Raw genomic sequence first — 22,485 nt, 5'->3', positions numbered from 1 at the left:
TCTGTGTTGACTGCCTTTTATGTTTTTGATGCTCAGCTGGTTATTAAAACACATACCCATTAAGAGGCTATTGAGTTTGTTGGAAAACATTTGGGTAAATTAAAAAGATTGGAGCTAATCCAGTAAGTAGGAGGTTTGAATAAATTATATCTCAGATATCTCAGAGCTCTACAGTAAAAAAACTAATGATGCTAAATATGAGGAAGTTTTGATTCCATCTATTATAGAATTTAAAGACCTGATTAGAAAAGTAAAAGACTCATGGGCCCAAGGACCTGATGGATTATCTGCAATAATATTAAAAACAAATCCTAAGCTGTGGGCCCAAGTTCTTCACTTCTTTATGAGGCAGGAATGAGAGAAAATGCAAGCCCTGATACATACAGAGGAGGCATAAGGGTTCTGATCTACAAAAGGGGTCCAAGAGATCTCTGGAACAACTTTAGAATGATCACACCCAAGCAAAATGTAATTCAAGCACCTGCTACAAGTCCTGAAAGACTTTGTTGATAATGAGTGTTACCACTGACACAGCTTGGATTCAGAAAGGACTATATTACAATAGATGAGTGCCTTGCATTAAAGCTATAAGTTGAGAAATAAGCCATACAAAAAAACACCACCATACATGGCTTATATAAATGTAGCGTATGCATTTGATACTATTAATAGATCTGTGGAAAAAAATGGAAATAACACTGTGGATATCCAAGAACCTACTAAATCTGATAGTACCACTACATGTGGAATTTTGGACCCAATTTGAGCCAGCAGCCACTGGGCACTTTCTAGGAATATTAGCTCTCCGAACAGGCTAAGGCAAGGGCTATTTTAAAGAGATCTGGGCCTAAATCCATTGTTTTTTTGCTCTCCATGCCTTTCCAGTCATATGAAAATCAGTCTTTACTCTGTTCCCCATGGGAACAGTCCAGCCCGAACTGCCAGGGCAGGTCCTCCCTGGACTGGAAACAAGCATCCTTGGACCGGTTGATTGATTACAGTTAATAATTCACTGTTCTATATTAGGATTTTAACTTATAAACTGCAAGTAACAAAAGGATGTCTCATAGAAAAGCATGTCCACCCCCCCAAAAAAATTTAAAAAGATGCCAAGGTGGTGACTTTACAGTCAAAAGCTTGAGCCAGCTGCTGAGTGTCGGTAGTTAGGAGTTATTTTTAAAAGTAATCTAAATTTTTATAGCAACATCGAAAATGTGATGTATCTGGGAAAAGCAATAGCAGTAGCACTAACAAGTATGGGTCTTATTTACAAGCCCCATGCGTCGGCGGTGTATCACTTTTAATATGGGAAAAAGTGACGCCCCGGCAGCGCAGGGGATTTGTAAATAAGCTCCTATTGATAAGATTTTTAACAATGACATATAACTTGAAAACTGTTATTCTGCTGTTATATTGGAGCGAAGTACTGATGAGATAGCCATAAAGCTATCCGATGGATATCTGGAAGGGCTGACTTGGCCTGCCAAGGTGGATAATGAACACTGCCTTAAGGCTGGAACTGGGGCTGATTGATATAATCTTTAAATATTCTCAGTGATTATTAAATTATGGGCACAGCCGGACATTGCTGGTGAGGGCGGGCTCGCTGAAGTTTGTTATGAATTAATGCAGCCTCCTTTTGAAAGAACCGAAGTTCTATAAAGGAAAGGGTTGATGTAATGGTACCGACTGTAACAGGCGGGCCATCCCTAATAACTAGAAACCGCTGCTGATGAAAGAGCAGCTTTTAAAAAGATCTGGAGTACTGCGAAAATAGAGAGCACCGGGCACATTTTTGAGATCTGGAAGCCAAGGGAGAACGGCAACACTATTTAAAACATTTTAAATCCCGTAATATCAGGCGTAACTAGACCTTTTGCTGCCCGTGGCAGTTCCTTCGTTTGCCGCCCCACGACAGCCGCAGGTAAGAGTGGGGGATGGTGGTTGGCAGCGGCAAGACGACGACTTTCTCGGCTATGAGTTTTTTATGAATTGTGGGTGAATTAGGAGTTTTTCTTTGGATATGGTGGCAGCCTCAGTACTCACTGACATTTTCTGAGCTTCATCAAAGAGTCATGCCTACTTAAAATGGAAGCTGCTAGGACCAAAGAAAATATGCAATATTAACCTGTTTATTACTAATGTAGAAGGTGGAATCATTTATTGGTTATCTTTATTTTGATTTTTAAAAGGGTATATATTTTTGTGTATCTGAATAAGTTGGTTTAAATTTTTTTTGCAAATTTGCCAACACATTCAAACACAAATAACTAAAGTTTGTGATTTGTGCCATAATATCTTATGGCAACTTTTAAAACATCGGAACTGTAGACAGTGATAGAATACGATGGCTTCAATGGTAAGGTCCATGAACACAGAAAAAAGACTGATCAGTAGGTTATGTTTGTCTGTGTTCTGTTTGTCTGTGTTCTAAACATTAAACTGCATTTGAGAAAACTCTATCACCGTTTGCCTATCTTAGACTCTTCTTTCTCGGTGAGGAGAAGGGTAGCAAAAGCATCAGAAGAAAGTTCACAATAATGCTGAAAGATATGGGAAAGTACTGAAATGCTGAATCTTTTTCAACAACCTCGGCAGGTGTTCAAAGGTGGCTCTAAGTTCCAGAACCTGAAATTTATGTACACCTCAACACAATTCGGATGTGCATATTACTTCCGTCCGCATGATTACAATAAGGACTACTTGATAACAGGTAAGACCTTTCTAATAATATTGTTTGCACAATTGGGTAAGGTATGTAGCACCCAATGCTAGTAATAGATGGCTGTAGAACACATGGAACTGAATTGACAAAACAGACATAGAAATCAGATTGTAACACATGAATAGTCCAGCAAATGGAGTGACCTTCAAATCAGATTCCTCTTCCATCTTGGCATTTTGTAATAAATTGTGAAGGCCATCTCTCAACTCACTTCCGTTAGATTCCTTGGCTTTTATGGTTATGGATGGTGTTAATACATCCCCACATTTCTGCTCCATATATTATTGCTACAACCGTCTGAATATTTGACCTACTTTATTGCTTACAGCAAATCGCTTCTATTTTGCTAATGCTTATCAGTACTACATTTGTGCACTGTCTCAGAGTACATACTGATTTTCTTTTGTTGTTTCCAGCCTATGGTCTATTATTAAACTCAGATATGCAAAGCAGGAAACTCTCTCCCAAATAGCATCTTGGGCTTTTGTGGTATTAACAACTGTAAGAAATTGGATTATAATTTTGAGTCTGTGACTGCCCACCCCAAAGAACAATCACAACTCCTGTCATGGAGAACCCTCAAAGTTGCATAATTAACCCAAACTCAATCCCCTGCTAGATAAGGCTCACAGCAGACAGGCTTAATTTACGGCAATGTGTAAAGTATTTGTGAAGTACCAAAAAAGTAACAATGTTAAAACACCAAGCAAAAAAGAATCTAAAGTGGATTAGAAAAATAGAGTAAGATTTAATAAATATTATGGCTCCAGAACAGTAAATATGCAATATGTGGAACTGGAGAAATACATTTTTATATAGTTAAGGGATAATGGTGCCAAAAAGTCGAAGTGTCAATGGTAGCCAATGGGGGACCTAGGTCGACTGCGACAGTGTGAATCAGATATACCAACCACGTTCAGTCCAGTTGGAGGTGTCACCTTTGGGCGTGGTCTCAAAAATGGAAGTCAAAATCCTTCATTGTAGCAAGCCAGCAGGCTGTATCAAATTCGGATAGGCATTGGACTAGCAGGGAAAGTTCAGAGATGGTTTAGTTAAAATGCTCCTTGGGAAGTCCTCTTGCTGGTCGGATACTTTGAGCACCTTAGCACATCACGATTTTTACCTTTGGGCGTAGGTTCTTTATTGGAGCTCAGAATCCTCCACCAGGGCAAGGCAGCAAGTTGTATCCGACATTGAGTTCCAAAAGGCTGGATACCTCCTCGATAAGGGCCTGCTAAATTGGATTTTCTGCTACGGAGAATCTCTGAGCAGAAGAATCTTATTTCTTCAGCCCAGTGAGGTTGCACCTCTGGCAGATTGGCAGCACAGCTTCCTCCCAGTCTCCTGGAGGCCTGGAAGACCAAAAAATGTCTAAATCACATGTTTTCAGTGGTGAAAGAAGTCCAGTTAAATACAGCCAAAGGTCCCAGGACCTCAAGGCCCCATTAGGGGGTCAAGACGATCTCCAGCCAAGGCCACCAGCAGTGTCCAGGTCAGGTCCAATTGTTAATGGCACTTCAGGAAAAAGGCCTCTTGCAGATTGTTTTGGCCTTGTAGCTTCAGCCTTCTGACCACTGGAGCCAATTATTTGTCCTTGGTACAAGAGGGGGCAGGCCCAGTCCTTCAGGGCTCCTCTCAGGTCAGTGTTGCAAATCAACAGGGTTTGGGATCCTAACCACAGCTGCAAGGACTTAGCTCACTGCACCATCACTGAGTAAGGATGTTCAGTTTAATTGCAGCCCCACACAACCCACTAAGCATCCCTGTGAGGGTGGTGGTGTTAAGAAAATAGATAATATAGATGTGGTGTTCTCTAGAGAGTACCCTGAGCCACAAGAAAGTTTATAACTGGAAGATTTGACATGGTGTAGCCAAACAATGGAAAAGATCTACAGAAGAAAAGACTTTCCAAGATGGCTGCTGAGTCCTACATTGATACCCTGTGATCTGTGAAAAGGGCATCTTTCGATACTTGTGAGTCGTTTCTTTGATGTGCGAGCTCATCACTGCACGCTTCAATTGATCGCATCTTTGAAGGAGCATTGTCTTGTGTATGCTGAGTTTTCTTAGGAAACCATTCCTCATGAGTTGTTAGTTCCCATTTTATCTTCCCTCGCCCTTCACCTCCTTTGACTCATTGCTGGTAGTTTTTTAGTTCGTGCCTACTCCGTAAGGAACTCCTGAGTTTTGTCAGCGCGCTTAGTCTATGCCTATAGCCTTGACCCTTCCAGGAACAGTCCAGTCTAAATTACAAAGCCATGTCCTCCCTGAACCGGAACACAAGCAACACAGGACTGGATTTAGCCTATTTATTTATTTATATCTGGCTGATGAGCCCATAATAAGGGTGAAACAGGTCCTGGGTTGCCTGTGCTCTGGTACACGGAGGACCTAACCTGGCAGTTCGAGATTGACTGTTCCCATTGGAGCTGGGTCAAGGCTGATTTGCATATGGTTGGGTCCAAACTGATGTGGCATGGTGGGCGAAAAATGATGGATTGGGGTACAGTCACTGGTGGCTGAGAAGAATTCAAGCATCCATCTATCACTTGGTGTTTTAATGGCCTGGATACAAGTAATCTGCATAATTCATTAAAACCCCAGATCCAGAGAACATGGATGTAACAGAGACAGGGCTACATGGGTTTAAACAATATTTCCTTGCTGTTCCTGGCTTAGTAAGAGGTAAACTTAATCAAAAGAATAGTAAAATACAGCACAGTGCTCCATAGAACAGGTCTTGTGTCCAACCAGGAGGATCACTTGACCATTGAGGCAGGCATACAACCCTTTGAGACATTGTGGCCCTAGTAACAGAAACATTTAGGTAATTGGCAGACTAGAAGCAAGAAGCTATATCTAAGCACCTCATCATGATGTTCTCGAAAAAATATTCCACCTACAAACCCCATAAGGATGACAGTGCACAGACAGCTTTAGCATCGATGCAACAGAGGACCATACATCTAGAAATTGTACCAACCTCAAGAACTGAGCAACCATGCCCTAACTTCCTCAATATGCATAATGTGCAAAAGCACTTAACATGGACCAGCACATGTTCACCTTATAGATTATTCAAGCAAATGCATAAGATCTACCACCCTTCATAGAAACAGAGGGCACACTGAGTAATTGTAAGGTATCTAATGATGCTATTATGGCCTTGTGTGATTTGTTAACACCTATTCTCCTTAATCAAATGAGTCCTTCCATCTTCAATGAATAACATTTTTCTCAAACACATTTACATTTCTGATGTTTTGACCGTGATTATAAAAAGGTCAAACAGGCTCTAAAGCATTTGATGGTCAAGGTCAGATGCAATCCCTTTAGGCCCCAGAAATGAAAACGGATTGCAAAGGCTAAATCTGGCTAAAAGAAATGTATCTTGAACAAAAAACCATTAGCACATAAGGCAAGATGCTCGGTAATGCACTTTGTAATAGTTGAGCTTGATAATCAACCGTTCTAGTATATGATGGCGAAAGGATTTGGCAAAGACGGTGTTAATAAAATTTGTCAAGCCTCTGCTGAAGATTTGACTCAGTTTCCGAGCTCTGTTTAATTCCTGAGTAGTACAAAAGATTAGAGATCAGCGGAATGAATAAATCATTTGGAGGGACCAGGCCAGGGGTCCTGATGACGTGATTAAGGAAGCCATCACTAGACTGGTGAACATATTTTATGGTTTATTAAGGGCAGAGTCAGCACTGCACTGAGGTCCCAGAGTGCTCAAACATTAAAGAGGGAGACAGGCGATTTAGTAAATTACTTGTTTATTACTCTCTTGAATTGTGGTGGGAATGTTTTGGTAAAATGATTCTGCCTCACATTAGAGATAGGACTAAAGTTACCTTCTGCCTGGTCATACGGGGTTTTCCCAGCAAAAATCGACAGCGGATTGAGGGGGCGTACTTAAGAATATTAGAATTAGGGCTAACAAAGGCTACCTTTTTGGGATACTTGAAAAATTATTCAAATCCTTCGTTTAGGAATTCAACTGGATAAAGGTTTGTTAGGAGGAACACCAAGCGCGTTCCACCACTGAGTCTGCACGTGCTGGAGAGATGGGGAGGGTTGGATATACAGGTGTTTGCAAAAGTCGGGCCCATCAGCCCAGGTGCTCTTTAAATTTGGGTGTGAGATGTGCCTGACTGCCTAGAGCGGAGGATGGTTTCACACTAAACCTATGGGGAGATGGTATTCATATTTTTCAACATGCCCGCAGCATCATCCTTTGACCTGAAGCATCTGTGATGCTGTCCTGGGTACTGGTAAAGTGCAGGCATGGGCCATCGTCATAACAGGAAAAGAATGACCCAGACACTGACCTTGCAGCTAGAGTGGCAAGGGAATTGCTAGATACCAATCCCATGTTCAGTGGTGAAGTGCTGGAAATGTTATCAAATGTAATTGACAAATATTACATTGACAGACAGTAGGAGGGGCTCAACCTAAGATGCAAAAGGTATTTATCGAAAGAGAAAGGCTGAGTTAGGTAGAAAATGTTGTTTATATTTATTTAATAAGTTCACTGAGAAAGTTGAGCTGCTAGCTTGTTTGTCAATTTATTAGGGAGCCTTTGGGCAGGTACAATTGTTTCAGCAATATGTAATGCATTTCAAACCTGTGAATACGACCTGGGTAGCAGAATGAACCTAAAACATGTCTTTATAAAGATGTATGGATGTATGTCAGCATCCTGCTCACATTAACTCAAGATGGTATTAGTTTTATGGACAATTCACAATTGCTAAAAGTTATCCAATTTGTTCTCGCCCATAACTGTTTCACATTTGATGGTAATTTATTTTTTCAAAAATGCAGAACTGCAAGTGATGGAAATTGCACTCTTGTACCTCTGTATTATGATGGGTTGGTGGGAAGCAGAATCTGCCTGGCACCCTACTCCTATTTTTCTCCACAAATACATCTGGCTGAGATTCATCGATGACATTTTCAAAATTTGGAAGGAGACTGATATACTGGGAAAATATGTAATATTACGATAATCAAAACAACTTTAAATTAATAGTAAATCTTATTTTAGAAATAGTATTTTTGGATATCCTTGTGAAAGTTAGTAATTAGGATTGAAATCTACTCGTCGTTGAAAATCTACTTCAGTAAACACAATTTTACATGCAAGTTCCTGTCACAAAATCCCATTATTCAAAAATATACCATCCAGGGAATATCTTCCTGCTGAAGATAACTGTAACACTAATGAATAATAGCTGTCATATTTGCAGAGCGAGGTTAGAAGCAAGGGTTTTTAACAGTTGCAGGTAAAAGGGCAACAGCTATGAGTACAAATGCCATTTGTTTTGGCAATTGATTGAAAAATGAAAAACAAATCTGATAAACAAAACTATCTGATATTGAACACACAATGGGTAATATTAGCAAGAAACATAACGAGATCGGGACTTAGATGCACCTACAGCACCATTGATGTCTTAAGGAAATTGCCACACCTTGGTGATATGTTGATAAGATCACATTATTCTTCTGGTAAAAATATCAGACTGGAAAACTAGTGGTTGCCACATTACCAAGTCGATTTGTTTTCCATGTGGACACTGCAGATTTAATATATGTGGTTTCAAAGATCTAAAATGGTTTCACAATGACTGCCATTTAAGGATAATATTTTATCAATCATTTGTGAAAACCAGTTTCAAATCACTAATTATGGAGCTCAAGAAGGCATATGTTATGCTTTAGGATAAGGAAGTGTATTGTAAGTCCAGGGTAAACCACATAGGGGCTTATATATGAGAGGCTTGCACCGCCAGAGGGTCACTCTTTTTGTTCTCTGGCAGTGCAAGCCTCTTAATCATATCTATGAGGCAACGCAGAGTCACCCTGAATGGCTTTGCTTGGCCTCATAGATGTGGAGTAAGGCAAGGTAGCGCAAGTCGCTGTGTTGCCTTACGCTGTATCAATTCCATGTGCGTTGCAGTGGGGTTTCCCATGCAACAGCCACGGATTTTGACGCTGCCCCAGATTTACTAAATCAACCTGGGAAACGTCAAAATCTTACGCCTCTCCAGAGCAGGCATAACGAAGGAAAAATATTTGTATTTCTATTGTTTTTCCCTCTTTCCATGTGTGCTACATTCTGCAGCACGCCTCTTGGGATTGTTTTTGAGTAGGAAGGTACCCCTTCCTGCATAAAAACAATCCTGCCTGCAAGAAAGGCATCCTTTCCCCATGGTGCAAGAGACCCTACTTTGGAGCTAAGCAGCATACTGTTCGCCAGCATAGGGGAGAAAGGAGAGGAATGCACGTATTTCGTAAGTACAGTGCATTCCTGGCCTTTCACATACTGGCGTAGTGCAGTGCGGCAAGAGGACTTGCCCTACGCCAATTCCTCATAGATGATGCCCATAGTGTGGCTATGTCCCATAAAGCCAACATTGCTCCATGAGAACTGAAGCAATGATAGATTTTCCGGACTACCACAGTATATATAAATGATTCACCTCTTTACTCACTGCATACCAATATCCAAAACTTCTTACATGGACCATGCCCTGATGGAGCAACCGTCGCTACCCCTGTGGAAAATGTAAGATAAATTAAGCTTCTGGACAAAAAAAAAAGTCAGGACGATGGTAAGAGAAGCTACAGGGAAAAGCAGAAATGCATAAACGGTGGAGTTCAAGATTTTCTTGCAAATTAATTGTTCAAAAATCATGAAAATAATATTTTGTGATGTAAGAAGAGTTAATCAGTGCCTTTTCTTTATCACTTCACTGACAGGTGTAATGCAGAACGGCCGTGTGGACCTGGAATCCTGTAACTACATTGTGGCCTGGAGTCAGTTGTCTGAGGCCTGGAAAAAGGGGATGGGAGGTGACTATATTTGTGCCTGAAAGGTGAGTAACCTTGGAGCTCTGATGCCACTAATGAAATGAGACGAGGGAATGAAAAGAATTCAGGTCATACTTCCTTCAATTAGACAGCCTACCAATCATGTCCTCATATTTTAGAATAATTGTCCTTTTATAATTGGGTTAAATGACCTGGTGGCCAAATAGAGAAAGACACAGTTTTCTACTTTACTGCTGCCAATCAAGGTGCTCACAACTGCCAACAGCAGGGCTTCTGTAAGTACAAGACAATAAGGCTAAGCGCCCTGCCACCCTTAATTCTCAGGAGCCGTAAATAAGGACTTACAGTGCCAGGTAATGTCCCAATAATTTTCAGTGGTCAAACAGAGATATAAATACATCCAGCGTTTATCTTTTCAAAATACTCCTTACAGCCACTGGTCAGGTTTCTTAACAAATATAATAAAGGTCAAGGACTTGAAAGATAGGGAGGTATAATTTAACAGAAGCATAGCAAGGAGGGCGTTTGTACAAAATATAGAGTATAAAAAATCGGCTGGACAAAATATAATTTCAAGAATATTAAGGACGAGAACATTGTGAAGGTAAGTTTCTAAGGATATGCAACAACTCCACATATATGTACCTAGACTATATAAATATATATATATATATATATATATATATATATATATATTATACACACACACACAAACACACAGCTCCAGTCCACCAGTTGTCACAATGAGCACTCCGGAACAGGTGCCCTTTTTTTGTCGTGGCTATGGTAACACGGAAATATCAGCGCTCCAAACCTCACAAACCAAGGCAAGTGAAGAGACCGCACTCTGTTGAGGGGTTGAATCTCGGTACTTTTATTTATACTGATATATAGAAGAGCGCCGTTAATTCATGTCAAACAATACCTCCTCGGTTTAAGGAGCACTCTAAAACAGACGTAGTATTAGCTTTAAACAGCATTCTTTCATTCAGAGCATTTTTTCAAGCCTTACGCGTTTCGAAGTGAAGACTTCTTGATCACAGGCACAATATGAGGCTTTGCAGGATTCGAAGGCATTTGTCCCAGCATGCTTTTGTTTGTTCCAATTACCCTTCAGTGGGCCTCACAGGTGAGTAAAGTATCCTGTGCATGCTGGGATGTGTAGTACAAACTCCAGTGTCATCGAGAATGCCTTTTTAAATATTATTTCCCTTGGTAGGTCCTGAATTAAAGAATGCTGTTTAAAGCTAATACTACGTCTGTTTTAGAGTGCTCCTTAAACCGAGGAGGTATTGTTTGACATGAATTAACGGCGCTCCAGCCGTGAGGATGCACCACTCGCGAATCAGAGAGGCCAAGGACACAGAACTGTCTCGAGTCCGATGGGAAAATAGACCGGCAGAAATCATTTGGCATTCTTAACTTTTCAGAGGCCCACCAGAGGGTTGAAAAATGATTATTAAGTGTGTGTGGCAGCGCAGGACCTACCAAGGGAAATAATATTTAAAAAGGCATTCTCGATGACCCTGGAGTTTGTACTACACATACCAGCATGCACAGGATACTTTACTCACCTGTGAGGCCCACTGAAGGGTAATTGGAACAAACAAAAGCATGCTGCGACAAATGCCTTCGAATCCTGCAAAGCCTCATATTGTGCCTGTGATCAAGAAGTCTTCACTTCGAAACGCGTAAGGCTTGAAAAAATGCTCTGAATTAAAGAATGCTGTTTAAAGCTAATACTACGTCTGTTTTAGAGTGCTCCTTAAACCGAGGAGGTATTGTTTGACATATATATATATATATATATATATATATATATATATATTATCTACTGGCGGTCGCCAGTAGATAGTTATAGTTAGGACCATGTTTCCATAGGAAATCCGCAACATTCTATTTGGAATAACTTTGGCGCCGGTTAACGAATCCTCGCGAAATTTTCTAAACTAATGGGGCGCTATGCTCCGCTCCTTCACTGAAAGTCTCGGGGGGATTCGTCAAGCGGGGGCTGAGAAAAAGGGGGGGTCCCAAAACGCGTTTTCCCCATGCATTTTTCCATAGGACCTTTAGTCCGAGCTACAGCCCGAATGGCTGAACAGAATTACTTGAAATTGGGCAGAGAGGTAGTCCGCAGGTCAAGGATGTGCCTTTTGTAGGTCTGGTGTAAATCTGTTCAGTAGTTTCTGAGAAAATAGCATTTAAATCAATATATATATCTGTAAGCGCGCTCCGTGCGCTTACGGTAAGCTTACCGTACGCGTGCGGTGACGTGCGCGAGCTCAAATCTGATTGGTTGTCACATGACTGTAAACATTCAAATCGGACGAAATCAGGAAGTGTCGGCCGCCATTTTGTGTGTTTCACACAGAAAAAAAAGGGAGATAACGTGAAAAGGGGGCAAGGAAGAGAGTTACAGACCCCCTAATATTTGAAAGGGGGTCAAGGAAGGACAGAAAAGTACGAAAAATACATTTATTAATTTTATAAAAAAATTGCGGAGTGCGCATACGGTAAGCTTGCCATACGCGTACGGCAAAAAAAAAAACAAAAAGAAATAAAATTCAGATTTAAGTGTTTAGATATTAGGGGGCTCTAAAAAGAGCCGTTGTGTTTAAGAAGTGATTTTTTAAGTGAAAGAGCCCACACACACAACCACACACAACCACACACACACACAACCACACACACAACCACATACACAACCACACACACACAACCACACACACAACCTCAACCATATCCATAACCCACACAACCACACACACAAACAACCACACACAACCAAACACAACCACACACAACCACACACAACCACACACAACCACACACACAACCACACACAAAAAACCACACACACACACACACAACCACACACACAACCACACACACAACCACACATACACAATCACACACACAACCACACACAACCAACCACAACCACACACACAACCACACACAAACAACCACACACACACACAAAACCACACACAAAACCACACACACAACCACACACACAACCACACACACACACAACCACACACACAACCACACACACAACCACACATACACAATCACACACAACCACACACAATCACACACAACCACACACAACCACACAAACAACCACACACAAACAACCACACACACACACACACAACCACACACACAACCACACACACAACCACACACACAACTACACACATAACCACACACACAACCACACACAACCACTCACAACCCCACACACAACCCCACACAACCACAACCACACACACAACCACACACAAACAACCACACACACACACAACTACACACACAACCACACACACGACCACACACACAACCACACACAACCACTCACAACCCCACACAACCACAACCACACACACAACCATACACAAACAACCACACACACACACACACAACCACACACACAACCACACACAACCACACACACAACCACATACACAACCACACACACACAACCACACACACAACCTCAACCATATCCATAACACACACAACCACACACACAAACAACCACATACAACCAAACACAACCACACACAATCACACACACAACCACACACAACCACACACACAACCACACACAAACAACCACACACACACGCACACAACCACACACACAACCACACACACAACCACACACACAACCACACATACACAATCACACACACAACCACACACAACCACACACAACCACACACACAACCACACACACAACCACACACACAACCACACACAACCACTCACAACCCCACACACAACCCCACACAACCACAACCACACACACAACCACACACAAACAGCCACACACACACACAACCACACACACAACCACACACACAACCACATACACAACCACACACACACAACCACACACACAACCTCAACCATATCCATAACACACACAACCACACACACAAACAACCACATACAACCAAACACAACCACACACAATCACACACACAACCACACACAACCACACATACAACCACACACAAACAACCACTCACACACACAACCACACACACAACCACACACACAACCACACACACAACCACACATACACAATCACACACACAACCACACACAGCCACACACAACCACACACACAACCACACACAAACAACCACACACACACACACAACCACACACACAACCACACACACAACCACACAAACACAACCACACACACAACCACACACACAACCACACACAACCACAACCACACACACAACCACACACAAACAACCACACACACACACACACACACACAACCACACACACAACCACACACACAACCACACACACAACCACATACACAACAACACACACACAACCACACACACAACCTCAACCATATCCATAACACACACAACCACACACACAAACAACCACATACAACCAAACACAACCACACACAACCACACACAACCACACACAACCACACACATAACCACACACAAACAACCACACACACACAACCACACACACAACCACACACACAACCACACACACAACCACACATACACAATCACACACACAACCACACACAACCACACACAACCACACACACAACCACACACAAACAACCACACACACACACACACAACCACACACACAACCACACACACAACCACACAAACACAACCACACACACAACCACACACACAACCACACACAACCACACATACACAATCACACACACAACCACACACAATCACACACAACCACACACAACCACACAAACAACCACACACAAACAACCACACACACACACACACACACAACCACACACACAACCACACACAACCACTCACAACCCCACACACAACCCCACACAACCACAACCACACACACAACCACACACAAACAACCACACACACACACACACAACCACACACACAACCACACACACAACCACACACACAACCACACACACAACCACACACACAATCACACACAACCACTCACAACCCCACACACAACCCCACACAACCACAACCACACACACAACCACACACAAACAACCACACACACACACAACCACACACACAACCACACACACAACCACATACACAACCACACACACACAACCACACACACAACCTCAACCATATCCATAACACACACAACCACACACACAAACAACCACATACAACCAAACACAACCACACACAACCACACACAACCACACACACAACCACACACAACCACACACACAACCACACACAACCACACACAAAACCACACACACAACCACACATACAACCACACATACACAATCACACACACAACCACGCACAACCACACACAACCACACACACAACCACACATAAACAACCACACACACACACACACAACCACACATACACCACACACACACCACACACACAACCACACACACAACCACATACACAACCACACACACACAGCCACACACACAACCTCAACCATATCCATAACACACACAACCACACACACAAACAACCACATACAACCAAACACAACCACACACAACCACACACAACCACACACACAACCACACACACAACCACACATACACAATCACACACACAACCACACACAACCACACACAACCACACACACAACCACACACAAACAACCACACACACACACACAAAACCACACACAAAACCACACACACAACCACACACACAACCACACACACAACCACACACACACACAACAAAACACACACAATCACACACAACCACACACAATCTCACACAACCACACACAACCACACAAACAACCACACACAAACAACCACACACACACACACACAACCACACACACAACCACACACACAACCACACACACACACTACACACATAACCACACACACAACCACACACAACCACTCACAACCCCACACACAACCCCACACAACCACAACCACACACACAACCACACACAAACAACCACACACACACACAACCACACACACAACCACACACACAACAACACACACAACCACACACAACCACTCACAACCCCACACAACCACAACCACATACATAACCAGACACAAACAACCACACACACACACACACAACCACACACACAACCACACACAACCACACACACAACCACATACACAACCACACACACACAACCACACACACAACCTCAACCATATCCATAACACACACAACCACACACACAAACAACCACATACAACCAAACACAACCACACACAATCACACACACAACCACACACAACCACACACACAACCACACACAAACAACCACACACACGCACACAACCACACACACAACCACACATACACAATCACACACACAACCACACACAACCACACACAACCACACACACAACCACACACACAACCACACACACAACCACACACAACCACTCACAACCCCACACACAACCCCACTCAACCACAACCACACACACAACCACACACAAACAACCACACACACACACACACACAACCACACACACAACCACACACACAACCACATACACAACCACACACACACAACCACACACACAACCTCAACCATATCCATAACACACACAACCACATACAACCAAACACAACCACACACAATCACACACACAACCACACACAACCACACATACAACCACACACAAACAACCACACACACACACAACCACACACACAACCACACACACAACCACACACAACCACTCACAACCCCACACACAACCCCACACAACCACAACCACACACACAACCACACACAAACAACCACACACACACACAACCACACACACAACCACACACACAACAACACACACAACCACACACAACCACTCACAACCCCACACAACCACAACCACACACATAACCAGACACACAACCACACATACACAATCACACACACAACCACACACACAACCACACACACAACCACACACAACCACTCACAACCCCACACACAACCCCACACAACCACAACCACACACAAACAACCACACACACACACACACACAACCACACACACAACCACACACACAACCACATACACAACCACACACACACAACCACACACACAACCTCAACCATATCCATAACACACACAGCCACACACACAAACAACCACATACAACCAAACACAACCACACACAACCACACACAACCACACACAACCACACACATAACCACACACAAACAACCACACACACACAACCACACATACAACCACACGCACAACCACACACACAACCACACATACACAATCACACACACAACCACACACAACCACACACAACCACACACACAACCACACACAAACAACCACACACACACAACCACACACACAACCACACACACAACCACACAAACACAACCACACACACAACCACACACACAACCACACACACAACCACACATACACAATCACACACACAACCACACACAATCACACATAACCACACACAACCACACAAACAACCACACACAAACAACCACACACACACACACACACACACAACCACACACACAACCACACACAACCACTCACAACCCCACACACAACCCCACACAACCACAACCACACACACAACCACACACAAACAACCACACACACACACACAACCACACACACAACCACACACACAACCACACACACAATCACACACAACCACTCACAACCCCACACACAACCCCACACAACCACAACCACACACACAACCACACACAAACAACCACACACACACACACAACCACACACACAACCACACACACAACCACATACACAACCACACACACACAACCACACACACAACCTCAACCATATCCATAACACACACAACCACACACACAAACAACCACATACAACCAAACACAACCACACACAACCACACACAACCACACACACAACCACACACAACCACACACACACACACACAACCACACACACAACCACACACACAACCACACACACAACCACACATACACAATCACACACACAACCACGCACAACCACACACAACCACACACACAACCACACATAAACAACCACACACACACACAACCACACACACACCACACACACAACCACACACACAACCACATACACAACCACACACACACAGCCACACACACAACCTCAACCATATCCATAACACACACAACCACACACACAAACAACCACATACAACCAAACACAACCACACACAACCACACACAACCACACATACACAATCACACACACAACCACACACAACCACACACAACCACACACAACCACACACACAACCACACACAAACAACCACACACACACACAACCACACACACAACCACACACACAACCACACACACAACCACACACACAACCACACACACACACACACACAACCACACACACAACGACACACACAACCACACACACAACCACACACAACCACTCACAACCCCACACACAACCCCACACAACCACAACCACACACAACCACACACAACCACACACACACCCACACACACAACCACACAAACACACAACCACACACACACAACCACACACACAACCACAACCACAACCACACATACACAATCACACACACAACCACACACAACCACACACAACCACACACAAATTGAAATTGGGCAGAGAGGTAGTCCGCAGGTCAAGGATGTGCCTTTTGTAGGTCTGGTGTAAATCTGTTCAGTAGTTTTTGAGAAAATAGCATTTAAATCAATATATATATATCTGTAAGCGCGCTCCGTGCGCTTATGGTAAGCTTACCGTACGCGTACGGTGACGTGCGTGAGCTCAAATCTGATTGGTTGTCACATGACTGTAAACATTCGAATCGGACGAAATCAGGAAGTGTCGGCCGCCATTTTGTGTGTTTCCCCCCGGGAAAAAAAAGGGAGATAACGTGAAAAGGGGGCAAGGAAGAGAGTTACAGACCCCCTAACATTTGAAAGGGGGTCAAGGAAGGACAGAAAAGTACGAAGAATATACATTTATTAATTTTTTAAAAAAATCGCGGAGTGCGCGTACGGTAAGCTTACCGTACGCGTACGGTAAAAAAAAAAGAAATAAAATTCAGATTTAAGTGTTTAGATATTAGGGGGCTCTAAAAAGAGCCGTTGTGTTTAAGAAGTGATTTTTTTAGTGAAAGAGCCGTTGTGTTTATGAAGTGATTTTTTAGTGGTACCTACAAGTAAGTACCGATGCAGAGTCTAAGGTTCAAGAGGAAGACTCTGTTCCCTTCATCAGTGAAGTGTACACCATCTCCTCTATAAATGTGTTGCATGTTGTAACGCAAGTTGTTGTGGTAAATGGAACCCATACCATAGTCTCGGAGGAAAGCAGAAACAGATTTGTTGACGTGCTTTCTTGCTTTGTCAATCTGTGGACAAAATTGATTGGACCAGTTCCATTTTTGCCTTTGGCATATGTTAGAATACACAAAGGCAGTTTTAGGGAAAAGTGAAAAAAGTTGTGCAAAGGTGTCCTTCATAAGCATTTCCAGACCTACCCCAGTCAAAGTGCCTAGGTCATTGCCACCACAGTGCACTATTATGAGGTCAGGGTGTTGGATTTGCATGAAGGATTTCACCAATGGCATCAATTGGTGCCACTTTAACCCTCTCTGACCAATCCATTTAATGTCTACATTTGGCAAAGCAAGGTCTCTCACCATACCTGTTTTCTCTGCATACTTTTCACTCCAGAAGACATAGCTGTGTCCTACAATCCACACTGTGAACATCTTCCAAGGAGATCTGGATGTACTCAGGAGCTGTATTTCAGTAGAATGGGAAAATGAAATGAAAGACAGTTGGAAAATGGAGGCATACATATTTTTTTAATAAAAAGAACTCATTGGCTGTTTCAAACCATTCTACACTCAAAACTAGGCTGCATGTTTACATTTTTAAAAGCATGTTTTGAATTGGTTCAGAAAATTGGGTTCCTACAGAAGATTAACTTGGATTTGCTGTAAGGTTTGACAGGTCCAGCAGTCTTGCTCTTAGCAATAGAAACATTGTTTGATGAACTTCTGAACTCTCTGCTCACACCAGTGTATCATGAGCTGTTGCTATGCTAGGAGGTAGAAGTCATGTTGGGGGAAGGGTGCATTTGGAAAAGGGTTGACATTTTCAACCAATAGAAATGTGTGTTTCCATTTGAAAAAATGTGGGAAGCAGTGTTATTTGAAGTTAACATGTATATGTGTGGAAAAAGAGAGGGAAACATTGCCATTATCTGGTTCTGCTGAGAGGAGAGAGGTGTACAGAACAGAGATCTTGGCTCTGATAATCTGCTGTTTGAGTGCCACATTTCTTTCACAACTAACTAATTTTAAAGGTGAGTTATGAGTTTGAGAGGGGATGTATGTGGTAAATTTAGAAATGAATAATAGAATTGGGATTCCTTTTGTTCAAGTTGTGTTTTTCATTTTGTGTTTTGGGAGAAATTTAAAAGTAAGGAACATGTAAAATATTATGGACTATGTTTTCACCATAAATTAAGGTGTACTGGTATGAATGAGGAATACTGTTTTCTGCATAGAATCAGAAGATGACTCTGCGTGCAAAGAGGAAATGTTGACAGAGATTTATTTGGTGTTACTCTGGTAATTGTAGATTTGCATTACTAGGAAAAGGGCAGCTATTTTTCTGCAGAAGCAGACTCTTAGCACACACCCAGCTGCTTATCCTGTAGAATCATGCATAGTATTCACAACCGAGTGGTGTATGAGGTTGCAGTGAGTAATGCAAATACATTCAACATCACTAAGGCTGGTTGCCTTTGCTGGAGTGTAGTCAGTCACCCAGGTTACACATGTTCCTGGTCTCAAAAAGCTGTTTGGACATGTGCTGTTTGCAGATTCAGAAAAGTGGATTGATAAAGTGTCAGACTGTAAAAGTACTTATCACTTGCCAAAAAAAAGAGTAGTAAGTGTGCTTTCAAATTGGCAAAGAAATTTCGTTTTCTGCCTAATATCAAACCATGACTCTGTGTGCAAAGAGGAAATGTTGACAGAGATTTATTTGGTGTTACTCTGGTAATTGTAGATTTGCATTACTAGGAAAAGAGCAGCTATTTTTCTGCAGAAGCAGACTCTTAGCACACACCCAGCTGCTTATCCTGTAGAATCATGCATAGTATTCACAACCGAGTGGTGTATGAGGTTGCAGTGAGTAATGCAAATACATTCAACATCACTAAGGCTGGTTGCCTTTGCTGGAGTGTAGTCAGTCACCCAGGTTACACATGTTCCTGGTCTCAAAAAGCTGTTTGGACATGTGCTGTTTGCAGATTCAGAAAAGTGGATTGATAAAGTGTCAGACTGTAAAAGTACATATCACTTGCCAAAAAAAGAGTAGTAAGTGTGCTTTCAAATTGGCAAAGAAATTTCGTTTTCTGCCTAATATCAAACCATGACTCTGTGTGCAAAGAGGAAATGTTGACAGAGATTTATTTGGTGTTACTCTGGTAATTGTAGATTTGCATTACTAGGAAAAGGGCAGCTATTTTTCTGCAGAAGCAGACTCTTAGCACACACCCAGCTGCTTATCCTGTAGAATCATGCATAGTATTCACAACCGAGTGGTGTATGAGGTTGCAGTGAGTAATGCAAATACATTCAACATCACTAAGGCTGGTTGCCTTTGCTGGAGTGTAGTCAGTCACCCAGGTTACACATGTTCCTGGTCTCAAAAAGCTGTTTGGACATGTGCTGTTTGCAGATTCAGAAAAGTGGATTGATAAAGTGTCAGACTGTAAAAGTACATATCACTTGCCAAAAAAAAGAGTAGTAAGTGTGCTTTCAAATTGGCAAAGAAATTTCGTTTTCTGACTAATATCAAACCATGACTCTGTGTGCAAAGAGGAATTGTTGGCAGAGATTTATTTGGTGTTACTCTGGTAATTGTAGATTTGCATTACTAGGAAAAGGGCAGCTATTTTTCTGCAGAAGCAGACTCTTAGCACACACCCAGCTGCTTATCCTGTAGAATCATGCATAGTATTCACAACCGAGTGGTGTATGAGGTTGCAGTGAGTAATGCAAATACATTCAACATCACTAAGGCTGGTTGCCTTTGCTGGAGTGTAGTCAGTCACCCAGATTACACATGTTCCTGGTCTCAAAAAGCTCTTTGGACATGTGCTGTTTGCAGATTCAGAAAAGTGGATTGATAAAGTGTCAGACTGTAAAAGTACATATCACTTGCCAAAAAAAAGAGTAGTAAGTGTGCTTTCAAATTGGCAAAGAAATTTCGTTTTCTGCCTAATATCAAACCATGACTCTGTGTGCAAAGAGGAATTGTTGACAGAGATTTATTTGGTGTTACTCTGGTAATTGTAGATTTGCATTACTAGGAAAAGGGCAGCTATTTTTCTGCAGAAGCAGACTCTTAGCACACACCCAGCTGCTTATCCTGTAGAATCATGCATAGTATTCACAACCGAGTGGTGTATGAGGTTGCAGTGAGTAATGCAAATACATTCAACATCGCTAAGGCTGGTTGCCTTTGCTGGAGTGTAGTCAGTCACCCAGATTACACATGTTCCTGGTCTCAAAAAGCTCTTTGGACATGTGCTGTTTGCAGATTCAGAAAAGTGGATTGATAAAGTGTCAGACTGTAAAAGTACATATCACTTGCCAAAAAAAGAGTAGTAAGTGTGCTTTCAAATTGGCAAAGAAATTTCGTTTTCTGCCTAATATCAAACCATGACTCTGTGTGCAAAGAGGAATTGTTGACAGAGATTTATTTGGTGTTACTCTGGTAATTGTAGATTTGCATTACTAGGAAAAGGGCAGCTATTTTTCTGCAGAACCACACACAACCACACACACAACCACACACTAAAAACCACACACACACACACACAACCACACACACAACCACACACA

The 22,485-nt window shown here is 42.4% G+C and overlaps 1 protein-coding gene across 5 annotated transcripts in view; it reads left to right on the top strand.

Annotated features, from left to right (window-relative positions):
• Positions 1–22,485, top strand: part of LOC146796812 (metalloproteinase inhibitor 3-like) — a 234,557-nt gene that overhangs the window by 142,241 nt on the left and 69,831 nt on the right. For all 5 annotated transcript variants that reach the window (XM_085629535.1, XM_085629537.1, XM_085629536.1 and 2 more), the window contains 2 exons: positions 2,599–2,713; positions 9,497–9,612. In XM_085629535.1, the coding sequence (XP_085485661.1) occupies positions 2,599–2,713; positions 9,497–9,609 (228 nt within the window). In that variant the 3' untranslated portion in view covers positions 9,610–9,612. The remainder of the gene's footprint in view (positions 1–2,598; positions 2,714–9,496; positions 9,613–22,485) is intronic.

The sequence above is a fragment of the Triturus cristatus genome, chromosome 10 (genome assembly GCF_964204655.1).
Source record: "Triturus cristatus chromosome 10, aTriCri1.1, whole genome shotgun sequence".
Taxonomy (NCBI): domain Eukaryota; kingdom Metazoa; phylum Chordata; class Amphibia; order Caudata; family Salamandridae; genus Triturus; species Triturus cristatus.
This window is presented reverse-complemented; position numbering and strand designations above follow the sequence as displayed.